This window comes from Globicephala melas, chromosome 19, assembly GCF_963455315.2.
Source record: "Globicephala melas chromosome 19, mGloMel1.2, whole genome shotgun sequence".
NCBI lineage: Eukaryota > Metazoa > Chordata > Mammalia > Artiodactyla > Delphinidae > Globicephala > Globicephala melas.
Window position 1 is genome coordinate 2439749 of NC_083332.1, and position 27268 is coordinate 2467016.

General features: G+C 43.2%; 1 protein-coding gene across 1 annotated transcript; it reads right to left on the bottom strand.

The window, feature by feature from the left end:
• LOC115849713 (3-beta-hydroxysteroid sulfotransferase-like) lies at nt 1-26529 on the bottom strand. Its single transcript, XM_030851282.2, is given in 7 exon segments — nt 1-332; nt 2137-2202; nt 2205-2313; nt 3770-3864; nt 8585-8711; nt 13400-13608; nt 26400-26529. Coding segments are annotated over 7 exon segments (831 nt in total). The 5' UTR covers nt 26512-26529; the 3' UTR covers nt 1-219.
• Nucleotides 26530-27268: the final 739 nt, after the last annotated feature.

Here is a 27268-nt window from a genome sequence, read left to right on the forward strand (position 1 = left end):
TGTGCATGTATGTGTGTTCCATTAAAACTTCATTTATGGCACTGAAATTTAAATTTTATATGACTTCCCCCTATTATGAAATAGTATTCTTAGAACATGGTTATTTTCAATGAACCACATATTGAATTGTAGGATTAAAATTTGCTTCCTATGAGCGTGCTCGAACACAAGAACATCAGGAAATTCAGCATTTATATCTGATCCAGGAATATAAGGCCATTATTCCCATGGGAATAGGTCTTGAGCGAGCCCAGCCATCTTCTCCTGGTATATTTTATCAAAGGCTTCACTCTGGGCCACTGTAAAGTGACTTTTCCAGTCCCCAATGATTCCTGTCAAATATACAAAAAAATAAGTCCAGATCAGGTTTATAAATAAGGTCTCAAGACTTCACTTGAGCGTCTTCTGTGTCTGTCGCCACTGCCAATCTGTCACGAACACTGAACTGGAAATTGCAAGGCAATATAACCGAGTGCTTAAAAGTTTCTTGTCCAGAGTCCGACGGCCGCTGGTTTTTGGTAGTATATTTGAGTCTCCAGTTTGCAATCTGTTTATATTGTGAGGTTTGAATAATCACAAAAGGCAACCACAACAGTAATAACACCTAACCTACATGAAGTAATTTCTCATATGCCAGGCATTGTGTTAGGATGTTACATGTATACCTCATTTAACCAGCCACACATTTCTTTAGGACAGTGGAGGTTCTTTTCTCCTATGCTGCTCTTACCCTGGGTCGTGTAGGTAGATAAGGTGTACTTGTGATTGATTGCTACCCCCAAATCATGCCTTCTCTTTCCTTTCTTTTTATTTTATTTTTTAAAAGTCTTTATTGAATTTGTTACAATATTACTTCTGTTTTACGTTTTGTTTTTTTGGCCACGAGGCATGTGGGATCTTAGATCCCCAGCCAGGGATCGAACCTGCACCCCCTGCATTGGAAGGCAAAGTCTTACCCACTGGACCACCAGGGAAGTCCCTTTCCTTTTATTTTTAACTCTCCACCCTTGAATATCACCGCAAACAGCACTACCCAGTGTTCTGTACCTTGCAGTTTTTTCTACCTCGAATGCTCTTCCCTTGGGTAACCGAGCAAACAGTCACATGTCATCTTTTCCTTGAGGTCTCCCCAGCCCCACTCTTGTACACTGCAGGTTGAAAACGGAAACTACCCACTACATGCCGTCAACACCCTCATTCCTTCTGTGTAGTGAACATCTTTGGTCTTTAGTAATAGGGTCTCAACAGAAGGCCTGGCCTGGAGCTGAGTCACATGTCTTTCCCCTCATTTTTCTTTCCCCAGGGTTTCCCTTTGCCAGCTCCTTTTGGTGGAATAGATATTCCCATTGTCAATACTTGTAAAGGGAGAGTCACTCCATGGGGCGAGGGACCACACCAGTGTTGTGAGCGGGAACTCTAACAAGAAAATGTGAGGGTGCTCTACACAACAACCAACACCTAGGACATGAGTGGGGACAGGGAAATACATTATTCATAGGCAGTGCTTCATCTTCACAAGTTTTCTTTAGGACCTTATAAAGATCCCAAATCATTCCTTAAACTCTCCAAGTCAGGTGCCACTTTTGTGATTTTTATAGACTCAAATATTTCCCTCGTCCCATATCTTAGTTTATCCACAGAAGCAGAGGAATTCTCTGTCCATTTCTTCCAGGTCCTAAAATTAGAAATGCTCAGGCATAAAAAAAGAATGAAATTCTGCCACTTGCAACAACATGGATGGACTTGGAGGTATTATGCTCAGTGAAATAAGGCAGACAGAGAAAGACAAACACTATATTTTATCACTTATGTGTGGAATCTAAAAAATAATACAAATGAATGGATATAACAAAACAGAAACAGACTCACAGATATAGAGGACAAACTAGTGGCTACCAGTGGAGAGAGGAAAGGGGGGAGGGGCAAGATAAGAGTAGGGGATTAAGAGGTACAAACTACTATGTATAAAATAAATAAGCAACAAGGATATATTGTTCAGAACAGGGAATGTAGCCATTGTTTTGTAATAATGTTAAATGCAGTATAATCTATAAAAATACTGAATCACTATGCTGCACCTGCAACTAATATAATATTGTAAATCAAATATACTTCAGTTTTAAAAAATGCTCTTACCTTTTCTCATGAAACCTTTGCTTTGATCCATAAAGATATCAGGTGATCGGGAATAATTGCTATTATATTATCTCTCATGGTCTTGAAGGATGCATTCTTGAGGACTGCATTCAGTTCTTCTGGGCTTAGCTTCTTGCCCAAGAAGTGGCTGAGCGTCTCTACACTAGCTTGTATGTCCTAGGATGAGAACCACAGAGAGTGGAAAGAAAATGACGATCGGGAAAAAGAGAGCAAACAGAGACAGCAGAGAGTGATGACCAGGAGGAGACAGAAAATAAGCGAAAGCAGGAAGAGGATGAGCTCGTCATGCTCGTCTGGAAATGTGCAGTCCAAGTGTGGGACAGAGGAGTGTTTATAAGAGACAGTCTTTATTTTTTACTTTACTTTTATTTATTTATTTACTTACTTACTTATTTATTTTTGGCTGCGTTGGGTCTTCGTTGCTGCGCGCAGGCTTCTCATTGCAGTAGCCTCTCTTTGTTGCGGAGAACGGGCTCTAGGCTCATGGGCTTCAGTAGTTGTGGCTCAGGGAAGTTCTGAGACAGTCTATTTAAAGTTACGTTGGCCACGGCTTCCCTGGTGGTGCAGTGGTTAAGAATCCGCCTGCCAATGCAGGGGACACAGGTTCAAGCCCTGGTCTGGGAAGATCCCACATGCCGCGGAGCAACTAAGCCTGTGAGCCACAGCTACTGAGCCTGCGCTCTAGAGCCCACGAGCCACGACTACTGCGCCCATGTGCCACAGCTACCGAAGCCTGCGTGCCTAGAGCCCATGCTCTACAACAGGAGAAGCCACTGCAACGAGACGCACATGCACCACAATGCAGAGTTAGCCCCCGCTCACCGCAACTAGAGAAAGCCCACACGCAGCAACGAAGAGCCAATGCAGCCAAAATGAAATTAATTAAAAAAAAATTTACGTCGGCCACTTTCTCTGGAGGTCAGCCAATGCTTCCTATGAATACTGACATATTCAATTCCTATCAGTCGGTCTGGGAATATGTAAATACTTTTGCCTCTATCCTGACCCTGCCAAGCCCCATCTGCCTTCCATACCCACCAGACACCGCCCCTGGGTTCCCAGATTGCTTCAGATTTTTGCCATGAAATCGTTGATAGCCCTCAGTATGTTACTAAACTCTTTGTCAGTGCCTGCATTAAATGTTGTAAAAAGAAATAAATGAGAAAATTGAAGAAAGAATGTGTACAACCTAAGGAGGTCAAAGAAGAAATGACCCCTCTTAATTTCCTCCCAGGGATAAGATCCGATTGAAAGGGTAGAATAGAAATATTAAAGAATGGATGAGAGAGTGGCATGGACTTATATACACTACCAAATGTAAAATAGCTAGCTAGTGGGAAGCAGCCGCATAGCACAGGGAGATCAGCTCGGTGCTTTGTGTCCACCTAGAGGGGTGGAATAGGGAGGGTGGGAGGGAGACGCAAGAGGGAGGAGATATGGGGATATATGTATATGAATAGCTGATTCACTTTGTTATACAGCAGAAACTAACACACTATTGTAAAGCAATTATACTCCAATAAAGATGTTAAAAAAATTAATTAATTAAATTAAATTGAAAGAATGGATGGAAGATAGACAGCCATGAGATGGAGCTAGAGAAAATGGTTACCTGTTGCAGCTCCTCATACGATATCACCAGGAAATTCTCTTTTCCTTTCATCTGCAGCCAGTTGTGGACATGGTCAAACCACGATCCATACAGCACTGCAAGAGAAGCGGAGAGAGAAGTACCTGGTTCACTCTTGTGGACCCCACCGCCCCGGGAATGCTGCCCGCTTGATGCACACCCTATGTGTCTGATGAGCAAGTGAGCAAAGCGGGAGGAATCCTTGTCCTTTCCTCTTCGTTGACGTGAGAAATAGAATTTCTGCCTTTACTGCCTGGATGGCCACCAGGTGGTGCCATATACAATGCAGTATTTAAGATGGGCATCTAGGGCTTCCCTGATGGCGCAGTGGTTGAGAATCCACCTGCCAATGCGGGAAACACGGGTTCGTGTCCCGGTCCACGAAGATCCCACATGCCGCGGAGCGGCTGGGCCCTTGAGCCATGGCCGTTGAGCCTATGCGTCCAGAGCCTGTGCTTAAGATGGGCATCTATTTAAAATGGGTAACCAACAAGGACCCAGTATAGCACAGAGAACGCTGCTCAAAATTATGCAACAACCTAAATGGAAAAAGAATTTGAAAAAGAATAGATACATGTGTATGTATAACTGAATCACTTTCCTGTACACCTGAAACTATCACAACATTGTTAATCAACTGTACTCCAACATAAAATAAAAAGTTAAAAAAAATAATGTGTCACATCTACCTGTGATGAGATTTTTGAACTGTAAAGAGAATTCAGTTAGCAAATGAAAGAGCTAATTTTAAACTCCTTCTAATTTGGAGTCCATGTCTTTGTTCTTTCTGCTATGAATACAGTTTCTTTCCCCTATACCAGAAACACATGTCTTTTGTATGTCCTTCACCCATCCCAAACCTTTGGAACAGCACATAGTGTGGAAAAATTTTTTTTTTCCTTTCACAATGTGCATTTGAGGAGTCGTAGGTCAAATGATCCTGTCACTTAGACATTGTTGAATAAGGCATTAGACACATGCAAACCTGTGTCTCTTCCCCTGAGATTTTTGGTCTTCATATCAAGAGTAAACTTTCCAGAGGAAAAAAAAAAGAGCAAACTTTCTGTCTCTCCTTGTATAACTGCACAATACTATATAAGTTCCCCAATTCAGGAATGGTCAGCTCTCTTTCATATCATGCGAACCAAACTAGCAGAAACCTATGTTGAGACCAAAAAAAAAGAAAAAAAAATTTTCATATTCTTTTCCATTGTGGTTTTTTACAAAATATTAAACATAATTCCCTGTGCTATACAGTAGGACCTTGTTGTTTATTTATTTTATACATAGTAGTTGTATCTGCTAATCCCAAACTCCTAATTTATCCCCCCAACTTTCCCCTTTGGTAACCATAAGTTTGCTTTCTATGTCTGTGAGCCTATTTTTGTTTTGTAAATAAGTTCATTTGTATCATATTTTAGATTCTACATATAAGTGATATCATATGGTATTTGTCTTTCTCTGTCTGGCTTACTTCACTTAGTATGATCATCTCTAGGTCCACCCATGTTGCTGCAAATGGCATTATTTCATTCTTTTTTATGGCTGAGTAGTATTTCATCGTGTGTGTGTGTGTGTGTGTGTGTGTGTGTGTGTGTGTGTATCACATTTTTTTTGTTCAGAAGATGAAAATTTCAAGGAGAAAGGTGCAGAGATATAAGATCTTCTGTTTAATCCCATGGTTCCAGCTATTCCTACAGGAATATAGCTCGTTGAATTCTTATGTTGGATTCACTGAGACGTGCTTGAATTATTTATCCTGTTTAATTATAATTGCTTGGACTTCCCTGGTGGTCCAGTGGCTAAGACTCCATGCTCCCAATGGAGGGGACCTGGGTTCCATCCCTGGTCAGGGAGCTAGATCCCACATGCCGCAACTAAGATTTCCAATGCCGCAAATAAAAAGAACCCGCATGCCACAACTAAGACCCGGCGCAGCCAAATAAATAAATAAATAAATATTTAATTATAATTGCTTGATCTGTTTTTTATGTTTAAGGTTATTTGCAGCTAAGGGATTGGTATAATTAAATAGGAGAGATAGTTGTGTTTGACATAATTAGATGATAAACTCCAAGAAGTTAAAAAAACAAAAGGCAAGATTTTTCTCTACCTTGCAATAAAGACACCTATTTTTTTCTTACAAGTGTGGAGCAGGTTTCAGCACAGTCTCAATTATTATACTCCCAAATCCAATAGGGAAATTGAAGCTCCTAGAAGTTAGGTCCTCCTTCTGCTGAAAAAACAGCTAGTAAAATGTTGAACATTCACTGTTTGCACACGGACACTGGGAACTGTTTTTTTGTTTGTTTGTTTTTTGTTTTTTTTTTGGCCGTGCAGCTTGTGGAATCTTGGTTCCCCGACCAAGGATCGAACCCATACCCACTGCAGTGGAAGCACAGAGTCCTAACTACCGGACCACCAGGGAAGTCCCCACTGGGACCTCTTAAAGGAGGGCACTTCATCCAGGCACGTCCAAGATTATGGCCAGGAGGAGCATGTTTGTGATAGGAAAAATTGTAGTAGTTAAAAATATGTTTCCTCTGTGGCTCTACAAGGGAATCAAATAGGATTCCAGAGCATTGGACAAGCTGACACAACCGAAACAGGTGTTTAAATTTTTTTGGCATTAAAGCCCTTTAAAAATATCTTTGATGGAAATCCAGATCCAAAATTTTAGAGTTTTCTTCAGAAATAATGTTTTTTTAATCAAAATATTGCATAAGTTAAATTCCAAGCTCTTGGGAATTCCCTGGCGGTCCAGTGGTTAGGTCTCCACACTTTCACTGCTGTGAGCGCGGGGTCGATCCCTGGTCGGGGAACTAAGATCCCACAAGCTATGTAGAGCAGCCAAAAAAAAAAAAAAAACCAAGCTCTTTAATACAATATTTAAGATTGTCTCTGATGGTGACCAGGCAGATATTAGTTGCTTCTTTTATATATATCTTTATTGGAGTATAATTGCTTTACAATGTTGCATTAGTTTCTGATGTACAACAAATTGAATCAGCTATATGTATACATACATCTCCATAACCCTTCCGTCTTGAGCCTCCCTCCCACCCTCCCTATCCCACCCCTCTAGGTGGTCACAAAGCATCGAGCTGATTTCCCTGTGCTATGTGGCTGCTTCCCACTAGCTATCTGTTTTACATTTGGTAGTGTATATATGTCCATGCCACTCTCTCACTTCGTGCCAGCTTACCCTTCCCTCTCCCTGTGTCCTCAAGTCCATTCTCTATGTCTGAGTCTTTATTCCTGTCCTGCCCCTAGGTTCTTCAGAATCTTTTTTTTTTTTTTTAGTTTCCATATATATGTGTTAGCATACAGTATTTGTTTTTCTCTTTCTGACTTACTTCACTCTGTATGACAGACTCTAGGTCCATCCACCTCATTTAGTTGCTTCTTTCTTATCGCACACAACTCTCCAAATTTTACCAAACTCTTCTCTCCTCATGCCCTTTCCTGTACTTGTCCTCCGTCGTTGTTCATTGGTAGCCTACGCTACAAACTTTTCTCCACATCTCAATTTTTAAAATAGTTAGCAGTGGATTCTAGAGGTCACTCTGTAATAGAATGGCAACATTCCATTTTTTTTAAGTTGAGTAGCATTTCATTATATATTTGGTGGCAACTTTATTTTTTGCTATTACAAATAAGGATAATATGAATAGGCTAGTAAATCCATCTTCTGCTTCTCCCCACCGCAACTTTTTTTTTTTGTATTTTTGCTAGTGTATTTTTTTCCACTGGAGAAAGGGGAGTTAAACATGAATGTGTAAATGCTAGAATGTTAGAATTTGCAAGATGACCCTACATGGGTTAGTACTGTTATCCATGCCACCAGCAACATATGAGCGTCTCACCGCCACAGCGTGAGTCAAATGTTTTGAATGCTAGCTGGGCTAGAGCAGAATGATAGCCACACAAAAGTGTCCACAGCCTGATCCCCAAGTCTCTGAATACGTTACTTTTCATGACAAAATGGACTTTGAAGATGCAATTAAATTCAGAATCTTCAAAGGGAGAGATTATCTTGGATTATCCAGGTAGAAACAACGTAATCACAGGTCCTTATATGAGAGCGGAAAGAGTGTCAGAATCAGAGAAGGAGATGTGATGACAGCAGAGTGTGGAAGGATGTGGTCCACGTGCCAAGAAATGTAGGCAGCCTCTAAAAGCTGGAAAAGGCAAGAAGTGAATTCTCTCCTTGAGCCTCAAGAACAGAATGTAACCCCACCTGCACATTAATTTTAGCCCATACGGCATATTTTGGATTTCTGAACTCCAGAATGTAAGATGCTTTTTTGTTTTATTTATTTATTTTATTTTAGGCCACGTCAGGTGGCTTGTGGGATCCTAGTTCCCTGACCAGGGATTGAACCCGGGCCCTCAGCAGTGAAAGTCCTAACCACTGGACCACCAGGGAATTCCCAATTTTCTGTTGTTTTAAAGCATTAAATTTGTGGTAATTTGTTACAGCAAGGAGAGGAAAGGCATACACTTTCCACTATGACAGATGAGAAACTGTATATCATTGTAGTTTGAATTCATACTTCTCTTATTTTGAGTGTGGTGAATTATCTTTTTATATGTTTATTATATTTAGAAAAAATTGGGGAGAACACAAAGCCCATTGGCTAAGATTTCTGTTGTTAACAGGAGGGACTACAGATTTAACGACATCTAGGTTTCGATTACAATGTGGTTGTTTAAATCATGGGACAGTAAGACCTGGGGATGAGACGCAGAAACCTCCCCATTCCACCTGGAGTCCACATTTTGCGTCAAACTCACCATTTCCTTGAAGGAACCGTTCCGAATATGCTTCAAATGATTCCGGCTCTCTGATAATCTTTACCATTTTCCAGAAATGATAACCGGAAGTAATAACATCTCTGGGACTTCTCATTACATAAATACACTTAAATTTAAAAAAAAGAGAAAATGAGAATAAATGTATCCATTTCCCTTGCTAAACGCTTTTCACAAATGGAGAAAATGCCAACGCCCATTAAAGTGTTTGGCCACAATTTAGTCTTTAATTCATTTATTTAACAAAATATATTTAGAACCCACAATGTGCCAGACATTTAGTTAGATTCTATAGAAGGAGCAGTGTATAATATATGGATTGTTTCTGCCTTTAAGAACCTTATGATACATGGAATGATGGTCTTTAAAGTTTTGAGAGGCAGATGATGTTATTACATTTTGAAGAAGTCTGACTTTTATTGCCCTATTCACTGCTATTCCTGGAATTTCATGTTCCAGGCCTCACTATCTTTTCCTAGGAATTTCTACGATATCAGTATTTCCCAGGTACTAATCAGACAGATGTGAATGGCCAACTGTATATAAGGGTTCGTTTATAACATTCAAAATGATGGCATGAATAAACTCATGCTGCTGTAGATGGTGAAACCTCAAGAGGAAACAAACTTTCAGGGTTCTCAAAACAAACTTTAGAAAAAAAAAGGAACTAGTTTTATGTCAGTAAACCTGGGCTAGGACATGCTGGATCAAGTGTTATATCAGGTCATTTCCAATTCGGATCATTGCTTTACTCCACTGCGGTCATAATCTGAGCTGGGTATCACTTATATGTGGAATCTAAAATATGACACAACTGACACAAATGTTTAAAATCAAATGTCAAATCTAAAATATGACACAAACACACAAATGTTTCTCTTCTATTCTTATTTACAGAACAGAAACAGACTCACAGACATAGAAAACAAACGGTTACCAAAGAGGAAGGCGGGGAGGGATAAATTAGGGGTATGGGATTAGCAAAGACAAACTACTATATATAAAATAGATAAACAACAATAAGCGGATTCTTAATCTACTTATTATATTTCTTGAAATAGATATAATTCATTGAGTATGCATTAGGTTCTGATCTAAGCTAGGCTGTCAGTAAAAAATGTGGTTGCTACGGAAACTAACAAATTTTGTCTGTTATTGGTCTTTTTTCAAATGATCTATACATTCCTTTCGGATGTGGCTTGAGGTCATCTTAATCATCACATTCCTCCCAGCCCTTAGCACAGATGAATAAATCCTGCTGGTTTAAGCACACAAAAATGGAGCTTCAACGACATTGCACTATTTGTTCATAGACAAAATCTGGAGAACTGAGGTTCAAACCAGAATTTTCTGGCGTAAAGTCATAATCATTTTACAGAGTGTGGTCTTGGACTATTTTTTGTTTGTTTGTTTTCCTGTTTCATGTATTCTTTCATTCATTCAATATGTTCTTTCTTTATTATTTTATTTTACTTAGGTATAATTGACATACAACATTATGTTCGTTTCAGGGGTAAAGCATAATGGTTCCAAATGATGACCACAATAAGTCTAGTTATCACCGGTCACCAGACATAGTTACAGAATTATTTTTCTCTGGTGATGAGAATGCTTAAGATTTACTCTTTCAGCAACTTTCCAATATGCAGCGCAGCATTATTAACTATTGTCACCAGGCTGTACATCACATCCCCATAATTTATGTATTTTATAACTAGAAGGTTGTACTTTTTGACCTCCTTTACCCATTTTGTCCACCACCCACCCTCCACCTCTGGCAACTACCAATCTGTTCTCTGTATCTATGAGCTTTTTTTTTTAAATTTTGGATTCCACATATAAATGAGATCAAGTGGTATTTATCTTTCTCTATCTGACTTATTTCATTAAGCATGAATGCCCTCAAGGTCTATCCATGTTGTCACAAATGGCTTGATTTCATTCTTTTTCATGGCTGAGTAATATTCCACTGTGCAGTTGACCCTTGAACAACATAGGGGTTGGGGGTACTACCCCCTACACGGTGGAAAACCCAAGTACTGCTATCTCTGCTTCAAAAGCAAAGGAACTGATACTCACCCAAGGGCAGGAAGTGGAAACAGTTTGGATAGAATCAGGACTCAAACCCTAATTCTTTTGATTCCACATATTGTGCTCTCTAATCGAACAGAAACATTTCCCCACACTTAGTTAATTTAAAAAGCAATAAAATGGGGCTTCCCTGGTAGTGCAGTGGTTGAGAATCTGCCTGTCAATGCAGGGGACACAGGTTCGATCCCTGGTCTGGGAAGATAGCACGTGCCACGGAGCAACTAAGGCTGTGCACCACAACTACTGAGCCTGCACTCTAGAGCCCACGAGCCACAACTACTGAGCCTGCATGTCACAACTACTGAAGCCCATGCTCCTAGAGCCCATGCTCAGCAACAAGAGAACCCACCACAATGAGAAGCCCGTGTACCGCAATGAAGAGTAGCCTCCGCTTACCGCAACTAGAGAAAGCCTGTGCCCAGCAACGAAGACACAATGCAGCCAAAAATAAATAAATAAAATAAATTAATTTATTAAAAAATAAAAAGCAACAAAATGAAAATACAGTACTATATTTATTGAAAAAAATCTTTGTATAAATGAAACTCACAGTTCAAACTCATGTCGTTCAAAGGTCAACTGTGTGTATGTATGTATATATACATTTATATATATATATATCTCACATCTTATTTATCCATTCGTCCATCAGTGGATACTTATGTTGCTTCCACATCTTGGTAATCATAAATAAGGCTGCATTGAACATGGAGGTGCATCTATCTTTTCAAATTAGTGTTTTCGTTTTCTTTAGATAAATACCCAGAAGTGGAATTGCTGGATCTAATGGTAGTTCTATTTTTAATTTTTTGATGAACCTCCATGCTGTTTTCCATACTGGTTGCGTCAATTTACATGCCCACCATCCAATATTTTCTTAAATCTCTATATTGTTTTAAGCATTCTGGTAGGTTGGTGTAAAATGGTAAAAAAAAAAAAAAAAGTTACAAAATAAACCTGGTCTTCATAATCATGGTGATCACAGTAAAATAAATATACCTGACAATAAACAAGCAAACAAATAGAAACATGGTACAATATTAATATTATGAAAGACACTGTGATGTTAGAATATTTTGATCATACTTCCACTACCACATCACATACGATTGTTTGAGGGAGTTTCATACATTTTCTCTTCTTCCTTTTATGTATTTATTCATTTTTCGTTGCACAGCAAAATGATTCATATATATATATATATGTGTGTATATATATATATATATATATACTTTTTCAGATTCTTTTCCATTATAGGTTATTACAAGATATTGAGTATAGTTCCCTGTGCTATACAGTAGGGCCCTATTGTTTATCTATTTTACATACAGTCGTGTGTATCTGTTAATCCCAAATTCCTATTTCATCCTCCCCTTTCCTCTTTGGTAACCACAGGTTTGTTTTCTATGTCTGAGAGTGTATTTCTGTTTTGTAAATAAGTTCAGTTTCACACAGTTTTGATAATACCTTCGGTGTCACGTTTTAAACTATAATCTAAGATGAGTGAAGATGCATATTTACAGCACAGGGTCACTCAATGTTAGGGTCCTCCTTTAGGGGTCCTGAGATTATGCCTCAGAGGTCTGTGGATCTATTAAGTGGGAAAGACATGCCCTAAATGATTTCACGATTAGAAAGACCCAGTGGGATTTCAAACATGTGTTCCAATCCTACATTTCTTCTGAAATACAGATGCTGATTTACAGTTGAGACACCTCCCATATGGTCATATCAATGTTGGGTACCTAGGGGTTGCAGCCAGGGTTTATTTAATTAAGGACCGAGTATTCTCTGGAGCAGCAGCAGGGAGATTGTCTGGTGTGTGCCACCATAGCTTGGAACAAGCTTTTCTAATATGCTCACTTCACTGAATCACATTTTTTAAAATTTATTTTTTAGTTGAAGTATAGTTGATTTACAATGCTGTGTTAGTTTCAAGTGTATAGCAAAGTGATTCAGTTATACATACATGTGTATCTATTTTTTTCAGCTTCTTTTCCCTTATAGGTTATTACAAAATATTGAGTACCGTTCCCTGTGCTATACTTGTTGTTTACTTATTTTATATATAGTAGTGGGTAACTGTTAATCCCAAACTCCTAATTTATCTCCCCCACCCCCACCCCTTTGGTAACCATAAGTTGGTTTTCCATGTCTGTGAGTCTATTTCTGTTTTCTAAGTAAGTTCATTTCATTTGTGTCATTTTTTAAGATTCCACAGATAAGTGATATCATATAATGTCTGTCTTTGTCTGACTTAACTTCACTTAGTATGATCATCTCTAGTTCCATCCATGTTGCTGCAAATGGCATGATTTCATTCTTTTTTTTGGCTGAGTAATAGTCCACTGTATATATGTACAATATCTTTCTTTTTTTTTTTTTTGCTGTACGCGGGCCTCTCACTGCTGTGGCCTCTCCCGTTGTGGAGCACAGGCTCCGGACGCACAGGCTCAGCGGCCGTGGCTCACGGGCCCAGCCGCTCCGCGGCATGTGGGATCTTCCCGGACCGGGGCACGAACCCGTGTCCCCTGCATCGGCAGGCGGACTCTCAACCACTGCGCCACCAGGGAAGCCCTGTACCACATCTTCTTTATCCATTCACCTGTCGATGGCCCTGAGTCACATTTTAACTCTGTCCCTAAAACACAGGCCTTCAGGATAACCAAAGAGGTGACCCAAACTGACCTTGCCTCATTAACTCACCTTGGCCTTGGAACTGAAGACTGACCTGGGGAACAACTGAATGGGGAGATGGGAGACGTAGAATCATGGGTCTTTCTGATCCTTTATACACTGAAGCCCAGCTTTAGTTTCTAACCACATTGAATGCTCACTGCTGACAACAGATTGGACCCAGGCAGGATCCCCCTTGTTGCAGATCAGGTTGACGATCTCTGTCATCCACAAGGTTCCTGCACAAGGAAAAGGAGAGTGTTACCCACTTCAGCCTGATAATGAACCGCACCACCACATCTTACAGACACTGTGTTATTTCAGCCATGAAGCCCCTGCCCATAACTCCAACGGATGCTTTCATTTCTCACCTTACTCTTTCCCTTTCTTAAAAAAATATTTATTGACATAGCTTATTTAAAATTTTTCATTATTTTGAAAAGGAGTTAACTATAATAAAATTACTACAGCTCAGAAAATAAAGTTTTAATTTTTGTATGCAGAATTTCTCAAAATGTAGAATGCAAAATAGCTTCTATGGGAATAATCTAGGAATCTTATGTATCTATATATCATCTTACTGTTTCCCTTAAATGTATCTCACTGATTCTTCATTCTTTTTTATTTTTGAGCAGAGTTAGCTCTTTATTGTGTTCTTGTTTTTATTAACGAAAGACGACAGATTGATCATAAGGGGATCAGTTCCTTTTAGATACGCATTTTTTTTGTTATTTTATTTTGCAAATGGTTTAAATCAGGGCTCAGCAACCTTTTCCTATGTTGGAGTATCGTTGGTTTACAATGTTGTGTCAGTTTCAGGTGTACAGCAAAGTGAATCAGTTATACATACACATATATCCACTCTTTTTTAGGTTCTTTCCCCATATAGGCCATTAGAGTATTGAGTAGAGTTCCCTGTGCTGTACAGTGGGTCCTTATTAGTTATCTATTTTATATATAGTATCGTATGTATGTCAATAGGTAAGCATTTTAAAGCTTCAAGCAGTAGATGTCCAAATTTGGATTAATTGTTAAATTTTTGAGGGAGAAGACAAAGTAAAGGATTACTTTTTATCCATTTGGAGGTATTGGAGTAATTTTTTAAAAAATCAGAAGAATGAAGCAGCATCTAGCAGTTGGGTGGGAAAGAAGGCTGCCAGTTGCTAAGGAGTGTAAGAGAAGACCTCGCCCTCATTTCCCCTTTCCCTGTTCTCACCATACTCTTTTTGGCAACCACTAAGCTCACCAAAAAGAGAAGCTCCCTTTTCACTGCTCTCCAGGCTCCTGGGTGTTGAGGTCACTCATGCTCCAGGCTCACCCTGAAAGTCATGCTTGCTCTTGCCCATATGTCCCACCCCCAACATTATCTGTCTCCTTCCACTTGATAGAATTGTGAGTCTGCATTCTTCAAAGACTCTGCTAATGAGAACCTGCTATATCGCACAGGTAACTCTACTCAGTGGTCTGTGGTGACCTAAATGGGAAGGAAATCCAAAAAAGAGGGGATATATGTATACGCATAGCTGATTGACTTTGCCGTACCGTAGAAACTAACACAACGTTGTAAAGCAACTATACTCCAATAAAAATTCATTAAAAAAAAAGAAAGACTCTGTTCCTTGGGCTCCCCTGAGACCATCTCCACATTTTCCCTACTACTCTTTTTTTAAGTTTTTTTTTTTTTTTTTTTTTTTTTTTTTGCGGTACGCAGGCCTCTCATTGTTGTGGCCTCGCGCAGGCTCAGCGGCCATGGCTCACTGGTCCAGCCGCTCCGTCCGGACTGGGGCACGAACCCGTGTCCCCTGCATCGGCAGGCAGACTCTCAACCACTGCGCCACCAGGGAAGCCCGGCCAGTATCTCTTTCTCTGAGTTTTTCTTCCAGTCACTTTCTTTGTCACACCAAATCCCAAGACACATTTTGAGCTTTGCTTACTGTGCTAAAAATCACAGGACATTATTACAATTCCAAAATCTCTGCAAAATATATTTATGTAACAGCAAAGGGCACAGGGAGATTGAAAAGAATCAGGAATAGTGGACATGCTTGGAATTCCCAATGAGAAAGAGGTTTCTCTCTCTCTCTCTCTCTCTCTGGTAACATATGTTACCAAAGGGTAGAAGTTGGGGGTGGGCCAAGGGATAAATTAGGATTTGGGGATTGACATATACACACTACTATATATAAAATAGAGAACCAACAAGGACCTACTGTATAGCACAGGGAACTATACTCAATATTTTATAATAACCTATAAGGGAAAAGAATCTGAAAAAGAATGTATATATAGAAGAATATATATATGTAACTGAATCACTTTGCTGTACACCTGAAACTGAATATATATATGTAACTGAATCACTTTCCTGTACACTTGAAACTAACACAACATTGTAAATCAACTCTACTTCAATTAAAAACAATAGAAGTACCTATGACTTGCCAAATTCTTTCTATCACCCTCAACCAGGAAAAAGGATTGTGAGGTCTTTAATCTATGTAGTACAAGCAATTATTTCAGAGCATGTTGTATATTTGAGGGCTTAGTTTTTGTTTTCTGGGTCTTGAGAGCAACGAAGAAGCTATATTCATCCAGGTGTTACAGAAACACTGGGGAGTTTGCCCCTAGACTGATCTATATTAAAACAATTGTTAGACCTATACTTGCTGAAAGAAGTTGGAGTAAATATTTAAGCTCCCTGAACAAAAACGTTCCTGGGTGTTCCACGACAGCAAAACCAACTTGAAAGAGTTTACAAGGGCTTTAAAAACACACATGTGACCTCCTTGACACACAATCAATGCTCCAAAATTGGATCTTTGGTTGTAATTATATTTCTCCATTGACTATATGAACCCCTTTTTTTTTTTTTTTTTTTTTTTGGCCGAGCTGCGTGGCATGCGGGATCTTAGTTCCCCGACCAGGGATGGAAGCCGCGCCCCCCTGCAGTGGAAGCAAGGAGTCTTAGCCGCTGGACCGCCAGGGAAGTCCCCTGAGCTATTTATAGAACTGAAACCCCCAACAAATGGAAGATGTTAGCTTTCTTCATTCCAGAGAAGACCACCTGAGGCCAGATGAAAGGAGTACAGTCCCTGCACACACCCTAATCCCTACCAGCAGCCCCACCCTTGAACCATGGCTATAAAACTCCTCACCAAATCATCCTGAGTTGGGACGCACAGTTTTAAGGGGCACAAGCCTGCTGCGTCCCCCTTTGCCTGGCAAAGCAATAAAGCTATTCTTTTCTATTTCACCCAAAACTCTGTCTCTGAGATTCGATTTGGCACCAGTGCACAGAGGCCAAGTTTTCACCATCACCTACAGTGACTCACCTGCCTACACTGTTTGTACCAACAGTATGGCTTATGCCGAACACCAGCTTTCCTTCTGGGAGTCTGGGATTTGGGTAGGTGCTACGCAGGGGGAGCCTTTGTGACCAGCCCCCAGTAAAAACCCTTTGGCCCTAAGTCTCTAATGAGCTTCCCTGGTGGACACCTCACAGGTGCTGATGAAAAGATTAATCAATAGTTGATCTAAGAAAGAAATGGATTTTCCTTTTTTTTTTTTTGGCCGTGCCGCATGGCTAGTGGGATCTTAGTTCCCCGACCAGGGATTGAACCGGGCCCTTGGCCGTGGGAGTGCTGAGTCCTAACCACTGGACCACCAGGGCATTCCCAGAAGTGGAAAATTTTATTCCAGCCAACCTGAGGGTTATAACCCAGGAGACAGTCTTTCAGAAAGCTCTGAAGACTGTTCCACCCATTAGAGGTCAAAGCACAGTTATATAAGTTTTTGAGACAAAGGGTTATAGTCAGGTGACGTATTGACAGTGTACACAATCCAGATCTACACGTACACGTACAAACTGAGTAGCGGTCTAAGCAGATAGAGTAGGGGGTGTCCAGAGAAAGGGAACCAGGCATGGCTTTCTTGACACAGAGAAGCCATTTTTGGCCTGAGCCACTTTGTGATCTGAGCCTGCACGCAGCGCTTATCTTTGAACAGGTCTCACTAATTAAGGATCTTGAGGGAACAGAAGAATGCAGGAACAAAGGACTGTTATCAGGCAAGCGAAGGGACAACAGCAAAGATAATAAATCAGTTGTAAAGACCCTTTCGCATTAGCCTGAAGCACATCCTTGAGCTGTTTTGCGGAATTTAAACCCTCCTCAAGGGCCCAACCGCCAGATGAACTGGATGATGTTGACCTTTTCTGACCCTCTTGACTTCAATCAACTAACACTTGGACTCAACCTTGGCCCCAATTCTATGCTGAATTCTCCTCCCTTAGCTTAGAACTTCCCCAATTTTGCTGTTTGGGAAAAATCCCTGATGTTCTCCTTCCTTGCTGCAAGTAATACATCCTTCTTTTTTTTTTTTTTTTTTGCGGTACGCGGGCCTCTCACTGTTGTGGCCTCTCCCGCTGTGGAGCACAGGCTCCGGACGCACAGGCTCAGCGGCCATGGCTCACGGGCCCAGCCGCTCCGCGGCATGTGGGATCCTCCCAGACCGGGGCAAGAACCCGTGTCCCCTGCATCGGCAGGCGGACTCTCAACCACTGCGCCACCTGGGAAGCCCGTAATACATCCTTCTTAATCCCAATCTTTGGCTTGGTCGTGTCTTTTGGTTCGATGCCCACCAAGAGGGGTATCCAGTTTTTGGGTAACAGTGGGTCATGGGTCATTGTCGCCCCTCACAAGATTAAGAAAGAAGTTTATCTCCTGAGGAGGTCTGGTTAAGGCAGGTGCACAATACACATTGAAGGGGAGGGAGGAGGCCCAAACAGGCAGAGAAAATTCTTACATTTAAATTTTCTTGTCTTGACATAAAATATGAATTGAATTTCATCACAGGTGTTGTCACATCACTGGAGGAATTCACTGTGATCAGCGTAGGGACTTCCTGGGTGGTCCAGTGGCTAAGACTCCGAGCTCCCAATACAGGGGGCCCGGGTTCGATCCTGGTCAGAGAACTAGATCCCACATGCATGCCACAAAGAAGATCCTACATGCCGCAACTAAGACCCGGTCTGAGGAATAAAGACGCAGACGTAGAGAATGGACTTGAGGACACGGGGAGGGGGAAGGGTAAGGTGGGACAAAGTGAGAGAGTGGCATGGACATATATACACTACCAAATGTAAAATAGCTAGCTAGAGGGAAGCAGCCACATAGCCCAGGGGTGGGATAGGGAGGGTGGGAAGGAGACGCAAGAGGGAGGGGATATGGGGATATATGTACACATATAGCTGATTCACTTTGTTATACAGCAGAAACTAACACAACACTGTAAGACAATTATACTCCAATAAAGATGTTAAAAAAAAAAAAGAAGACCCGGTCCAGCCAAATAAATTAATATATATATATATATATATATTTATCTATTTAAGTGTGATCAGTGTGACTGACAAGGACAGGACTTGAAAGCTTGGGCCTGGTTTTCTGCAGATCCCACCCCATGTGCCTTTACCTCTGCTGATTTTGTCATGTATCCTTAGCTGCAATGAACCATAGCTAGGAGTACGACTCTACGCTGAGACCTGTGAGGCTTCCTAGGGAATCATCCAACCCGGCGGTGGGCTTGGAGGCCCCCAACACACCCACATTCAGCCCTGTCTGCCTCCTCACCCTGCCAAGTCGACCCCACGTCTGTTGCCCCCCAGGCTGGGTTTGCCTTGACGCACCCTCCTTCCCGGTACTTGCCACCAGTATCCAGGTGTATGGATATACTTTTTCAAGCTCATCTAGATTCCATACATACTTTTTATATTTTCTTCCAGTATTTTACATCTTTTTTTTGAAACAACTAGCTATGTGATTTTGCCTGAATAACTATTATGGGATTCAGTTTCTTTATCTGGCAAATTAGGGGATTGGTCTAGTCTTATTCATGGTCCCCCTCAGGCCTCAAATTCAAAAATATTGTATGATCGCGTGTCAATTTTTTTTTTTTTTTGCGGTACGCGGGCCTCTCACTGTTGGGGCCCCTCCCACTGCGGAGCACAGGCTCCGGACGCGCAGGCTCAGCGGCTATGGCTCAAAGGCCCAGCCACGCCGCGACATGTGGGATCTTCCCGCACTGGGACACGAACCCGCGTCCCCTGCATCGGCAGGCGTACTCTCAACCACTGCGCCACCAGGGAAGCCCCTGGCGTGTCAATTTTTAAAGCCTATATATGAGGCGGAAAACTCAAATGTTTGGAGGTGTTAGACACACAGGATCAATGAGTGAAGTGTGGTAACTATGGCTGACAGTGAACCAGGCAACAAAAGAGCATCCAAAGCTGTGTAACCAAGACAACCTACCTCCTGGGAGAAAATATTTGCAAACGATGAGACTGACAAGGGCTGAAACTCCAAAATATACAAACAGCTCATACAACTCAATAACAAAAAAACCCCAAACAACCCAATAAAAAAATGGGCAGAGACCTAAATAGACATTTCTCCAAAGAAGACATACAGATGGCCAACAGGCACATGAAAAGATGCTCAACATCATTAATTATTAGAGAAATGCAAATCAAAACTACAATGAGCTACCACCTCACACCAGTCAGAATGGCCATCATCAAAAAGTCTACAAATAACAAATGCTGGAGAGGGTGTGGAGAAAAGGGAACCCTCTTACACTGTTGGTGGGAATGTAAATTGGTGCAGCCACTATGGAAAACAGTATGGAAGTTCCTCACAAAAGTAAAAATAGAACTACCATATGATCCAGCAATCCCATTCTTGGGCATATATCCAGAGAAAACCATAATCCGAAAGGACACTTGCACCCCAGTGTTCAATTGCAGCTCTATTTACAATAGCCAAGACATGGAAGCAACCTAAATGTCCATCGACAGATGAATGGATAAAGAAGATGTACATATATACAATGGACTATTACTCAGCCATAAAAAGGAATGAAATAATGCCATTTGCAGCAACATGGATGGACCTGGAGATGGTCATACTAAGTGAAGTAAGTCAGACAGAGAAAGACAAATATCACATGATATCACTTACATGCGGAATCTAAAATACAACACAAATCAACATACCTACGAAAAAGAAACAGACTTGGAGAGAACAGACTGGTGGTTGCCAAGGGGAGGGAGGTGGAGGGGGAGGCATTGGGAATTTGGGATTAGCAGAGGCCAACTAGTTTATATAGTATGGATAAACAACAAGGTCCTACTATATAGCACAGGAAACTATATTCAATATCCTGTGATAAACCATAATGGAAAAGAATTTGAAAAAGAATATATATATATGTATATAACTGAGTCACTCTGATATACAGCAGAAATTAACACATTATAAATCAACTTTACTTCAAAAAATTAGAAAAAAAAAGCTGTGTGACCTTGGGGAGGGCACTCAGCTTCTCTGTGCCTGTCTCCTCATATGCAAAATGAAGATGACAGCAGAATCCACTTCAAAGGCTTGGTGTAGAAACCCACGGAAGTCATTTGCATACTGCATTTAGCAAAATATCTAGCAGGAGACTAGAACTTGACAAAAGTTAGCCAGTACTATTATTAATGATTTTAAAATTGAAATAATAAGAAACTACTCTTTAAGTTTCAGGGACAATGACATGAGAATAATGCAGGTAAAGCATAAGCACGTAAGAGACACTTAATAAAAAGTCACTGCATTAGTCAAGGTTCTCCAGAGAAACAGAACCAATAGGAGATATATCGATACAGATATATAGTGTATATTTATTATGAAAAATTGTCTTATAATAATTGGTTCACGATTGGCAGAGAAGTCCCACAATCGGGGAGAACCAGGAATGCCAGTGGTTCCAGTCCAAGGGCAAGAGAAGACCAATGTCCCAGCTCAATAGTCAGGCAGAGAGAGTGACCCCTACCCATTGGGGAGGACCATCTGCTTCACTCAGTCTACCGATTCAGACACTAACTCTTCCAGAAACATCCTCACAGACACACCCAGAAATAAACATCTGGGAACCCTGTGAGCCGGTCAGGCTGGCACATAAAATTAACCATCACAGTCTCCCCAAAAGAAGGTGAGGGAAGATTTATTTTGAAAATACCATAAGACCATACTATAAGACATCACAAAGAGGTGAGCCACGGGCTATAGCCAGCCTCCACGTGTGTTTGGCCAATATAGTGTTTGCAAAAAAGTTTTGATTAGTTCCCATCTCTGAAAATGGAGATGCTTTCCACACGCATTGGAATTTCTTGGGTGGGGGGCAGATCACAATTAAAGAGAATTAATTCTAGGTCTGCATTCCACGTGGCGACGCTTTGCTGGAGATTTGGGATGGCTTCGCAGCATGCAACAATCCCCATCGCCCCCTGCGTCTCACACCCAGACAGCTTCCCTCACTTGCCCCATTCGCCTGGCTCCCCCGAGGGAGCCGAGATTGAGATCCCCGGTAGAAGCAGCACCCCTAGTTCCGTGGAGCAATTGCGGGATGCGGCCACCAGGTGGCACCACGGCTGCGTGCTGTTCAACCACCAGGCGTCGCGCGAGTCATTCCCACGGGCCAGGGTCTCTCAGAAGAGCATCTCACACCTACCAGAGGCCCTACTATGTACCAGCAGCCTCACGTGTTTCTTAAATCAATCCTCACGCGTACACAGAGGGAGTCATGCTTCCTACGTGGCAGCGGAGGCTCAGAGACAGAGGCTGTGACTCAGTGTCTCCACTTATAAGACAGGCGTTGCAGCAAGGATTCCATGAGATGGTGTGTCAAGTTGTTGGCAGAACTTCTGCTGCGTAGTCAGGGTCTTTCCAGCTCCGGGGTGGAACCCTGACTTTCAGCTGGTCCGAGGGCAGCCTGATCAAGGCTACACTTCTTGGCCTCCCTTGCAGCCGGTGTTCTGGGCCATGGGACGTGGCATAAGTGGTGTACCCTCCTCACCCGCCTTCACCTCATCTCTCCTCCTTTACATTTCCCTGAGCTTCTTCCCAGAAATTGTCCCTGGGGTACCCCCTGCCCCGCCTCCCCTCCCCCAGCTCAGGTGAAGGAAGTACTTACTTGCTCATGATCCCCTGGGAGCCTGTACTTTTCCTCCTCATAGCACTTTTCACATTCTTATGGTTACCTATTCATTTGTCTTCCCGACCCCTGCCAACACCACCCCATCCCAAAGGTCTCTGCAAGGTGCAGCTGACAGCCTCATGGCAGGGCAGGCACTCTTGAGCGGCAGGAACGAATGCGGACGTACTTCTGGACTAAAATGCCAGGCTCTCAACCTGGGCTGCATCTCCTGGGGAGTTTTTTTTTTTTTTTTGGCCCCAGCTTCATTGAGCTATAACAGACATATAACACTGTGTAAGTTTAAGATATAAAATGTGTTGATTTGATATATTTATATATTGCAATATGATTACCACCATAGCATTAGCTAATGCGTCCATCCTATGACATAATTACCATTTCTTTAAAAAAAAACCATCCCAGCACCACCTGGAGCCAACTGAAGCCAGTGTCTGCGATGGGGCCCCACCATGGTGATTCCAAGGGGGGGCAAGAGATTAAGTAAATGCTATAGGTTGCTGTGAAGCTTTGCAACTACGAAGGACCAGACCTTGCCATAATTTAGCGGTTATCAGGTTTCTATGACCCTTAAAGTACTGAGTAAGAATCTTAACTTTCTCAAGTGTCTGTAAGGAGCCTAGCGCTCCTTAACTGAACCCTTCAAGTGGTCAGAATATAAGCAGCTTTTGGCAGGAAAAAGCTCTTTGCAGGAAAGAGCTCTCTTCAGAAGGCATCCCTTTGTCTTGTCACTAATCTTAAACCACGTGCCCCCATGCTCTACTTATCTCCGGCCTTAACACACCTTTCAAATCTTTTGATCACACAATACCTTGCCTAACCTGTTGGTTTTTCCGTAGATCAAAGATGTAGAGGGGCTTCCCTGGTGGCACAGTGGTTGAGAGTCCGCCTGCCAATGCAGGGGACACGGGTTCATGCCCCGGTCCAGGAAGATCCCACATGCTGCGGAGCGGCTGGGCCCGTGAGCCATGGCCGCTGAGCCTGCGCGTCCCGAGCCTGTGCTCCGCAAGCCATGGCCGCTGAGCCTGCGCGTCCAGAGCCTGTGCTCCGCAACGGGAGAGGCCACAACGGTGAAAAGCCCGCGTACCGCAAAAAAAAAAAAAAAAAAAGATGTAGAAATGAAGAATAAGTAATTAACTGATGACCAGACCAGATCTCTTCCCTAGCTTCCCCTTCAGTAATCTCTCAAACAAACTGTGTGAACAAGATAGCATCTAGAGAAAAATCACAAGAAGTCAACAAGACTGCACACAAGCCTGCACACAGTGGGGGATGGTGATGACTCTGACCCACCCCATCTCAGTGATTAACCGAGATGACTTCCCTGTTTCCCTTTAAAAGTTTTCATGACAGAGCAGAATCTTTAGAGGTGGTTTTGGGGAGACGCTGAGTCCACCATCTCCCCAGACTGCTGGCATCCTGATAAAAGGCAGCTTTCCATTCCACCAACATTTGTGAGTATTGATTGGGTAAGCGGCAAGCAGCAGGAGTGATTCGATAACAAGAAGCCACAAAGGAAAGTCTTGGAGTGCTTCCCTCCTCCCACCACCCCCAACAAAGGATGACCGTATCAGCCGGGTTTCCTAATCCCCCTAATTTTATCCCTTCTCCACATCATTTTCAAACTCGAGCACATCAGAACCACCTGAAGACCAGTTAAAACACGGAGTGCTGGCCACACTCCCTGTGTTTCTGGTCTGGAGTGGGCCCCAAGGAATTTGCGTTTCTAACAATCTCCCAGAAAGTGCAAGTGTTGCTGGTCAGGGGACCCGCAATTTGAGAACCATTAGCCTGAGTACTTTTTTTTTTTTTTGGCCGTGCTACATGGCTTGCAGGATCTTAGATCCCCGACCAGGGATGGAACCCTCGCCCTCGGCATTGAAAGCGCTGAGTCCTAACCACTGGACCGCCAGGGAATTCCCAGCCTGAGGACTTTTTAGATTTTAATTTTCATGAAATAGTAATGAGCTCGTACTCAGACTGGCTCTCATCCACATGAGGTAGATAGATACATCTGAGACTTCCCCTGCCCTGTGGGGTGGGCACCATGATGCAGGCGTGGAAAGGCATTGGGAAGGCAGGTGAGGCAGGCCCTGTATCACCACTAGACTCCCCCAAGGCTCGGAGGATCACTCGGAGGCGCGTGGGCTGTCCTGGTCTTGCTCAGAGTCAAAAGGAAAGGTGGGGGGGGGGCTTCCCTGGTGGCGCAGTGGTTGAGAGTCCGCCTGCCGATGCAGGGGACACGGGTTCTTGCCCCGGTCTGGGAGGATCCCACATGTCGCAGAGCGGCTGGTCTCGTGAGCCATGGCCGCTGAGCCTGCACGTCCGGAGCCTGTGCTCCGCAACGAGAGAGGCCACAACAGTGAGAGACCCGCGTACCACAAAAAAAAAAAAAAAAGAAAGAAAGGGGGGGACTTTCCTAGGGGCACAGAGGACCGAGGAATCCAGAAAAGGGTTACATGTTCCAATTCTGATACCAATTACAACGCGTGTTTTTTTTACACACCACCAAGCAATTTTCTGACACCAGCTGGGCGTCCAACAATTCAACTCAATTCTAACAATATCTACCCAGAGACAGCATCAGATCCCACAGGTTAAGGGCTCAGTCCCACAAGACTGCCCTGTCCCCTCCATGTCAGACACCAAACACATATCCAGGTTGTCACCTGTGCTTCTGACCCACTGGCTATGGATTTGAGGCTACAACGACCCCCTCCTTGGGCTCAATTAACTGGTGAGAGTGGCTCACAGAACTCAGAGAAACATCTTACTTACCAGATGACCAATTTTTTATTTTATCTTATTTTATTTATTTATTTTTGGACGCACCACATGGCATACAGGATCTTAGTTCCCTGACCAGGGATTGAACCTGGGCCCCCTGCAGTGGAAGCGTGGAGTCCTGACCGCTTGACCACCAGGGAACTCCCACCACATGACCAGTTTATGATAAAATAATGTAACTCAGGAATAGCCAGATGGACCAGATATATAGGGCAAGGTGTGAAGAAAGGGCTTGGGGCTTCCATGCCCTCTGCGGTGCTCCGCTCTCCCAAATCTCCATGTGTCCACCCACCTGGAAGCTCTCAGAACCCCATCCTCCTGGGCTTTTATAAAGGCTTCATTACCTCGGCATGCTTGATTAAATCCCTGACCGCTGACAATCGCCAGTCGCTAGGCTGGCGCCCCTGGCAACCAGTCCAGAGTCCCTACGTGCTTGCCAAAAGCCATCTCACTAACGTATCAAAAGCACCTTTATCAACTCTCATTACTTATGAAATTCCAAGGGTTTTAGGAGCTCTATGCCCTAAAGAATGGGAACAAAGACCAAATATATGTTTCTTATTATAAACCACCCTTGGATATTGCTATGAAATCGCTATAATATCAGAGATGGCAAAACGTGTGGCTAAGGGCAGATCTTTTGACATTAAGGAGGTGTGCTGGGTCTAGTTACTTGCTCTGTGTCCCTGTTCAAGTGAGGCAGCCTGCTTCAGGCTTGACTTTCTTCTTGGTGAAATGGGGATTTTTGAGAGGACCTACATTCATGGGATTGCAGTGAAGGTTGAGTAATAGAAGCGTTTTATAACGCTTTGGCACACGATGAGTATTTGATACGTGATAGCTGGCATGAGCTGATACGAATTCTATTAAACCTGTAATGTCTATCATTTTTCGAAAGCGATTTTGTGCCAGCCATTTTGCATTTATCATCATTAAAAAATAATTCTAAAACAATCATCAATGACTACTGAACTCTTGTTAGAAAACATTCTTAAGAGCTGTGGGTGTGATGCAAACTCCTAACCAGGATGCCTTATATCAGCCCAGAGGAGGGAGCGGGCGAGGCTCAGAACACGCACCCCCTTCAAATTTGCTCCTTCTCCTCCCAGGGGGAGCTATGACGTCACATGCGAGCTAGGAGTGGCTGTTACCACGGAGACTGGGAATCCCAGTGGGAAACCCGGGTAGGGTACCCGGAGATCTCACTCACCTCCCCGGGGCACTTCTACGGAGCCCGCAGTTCTGGCCCCGGGAACGCAGCCCGGAGCGCCTCGCGTGCGCAAATTTGGCCATGCCCCAACGCGACCTACGACCCCACCCATCAGCCGGAGGTTTGCGGACCCCCGACCTCCACTAACCGAGAATGCGCGTGGGGCCAACGCAGTACGCACGCGCACCCCTGACCTGTCCTTCAAAGCTGGTGACGTGATCGCTCCGCCAATCAGGATCCTTCTTCCAACCTGGCCCCGCCTCATTTTTCTGGCTTTCGGCGTCTCGCTGTCTCCAAGGCAACCTTCGGACTGAGGGCCTGGGGAAGAGAGTCCCGGAGACTTCTGGATATTGTAGTCTCAAAGGGGCAGAGAAACGGGAGGCACACTTGTTCGTAAAAAGGAGACTGTGATAACAATGGCTGTATTCAAGGATGACTTCGTGGATAGAGAACGCTTGTAAATGGTTCTCAAACTGTTATTTTCTGGGGAAAAATAGCACCCGGATCCGGAAGTGGCCGCCGAGCAATCGGGCCGCCGATGGGAATGAGAAATGTCCCTGACCCAGCGTTCCCGTTTTCTATCCCTGGCCCTGCTTGCCAGGTCCTTACTGCTAGGTGGCCTGGCCCGTTCGCTGGCCTCGGGGTCAGCTGTGGGGGGCTCGACCATCACTTGTGGAAGTTTCTGAGCCTATCGCGGTAACCATGGTAACACCGCACGCTCGCTCCCGCCCCTTGCGCGGTGACGTCACGCGCCGGGCCCTGTGATGACGCGTTGAGCTCGTGCGCCTGGGGAGGGCGGTGATGGGGCGGGTCCTGGGAGGAGCCCGGTGAGGGCGGGGCCGCTTGTGAGCTGTCAGCTTGGGGTCGGG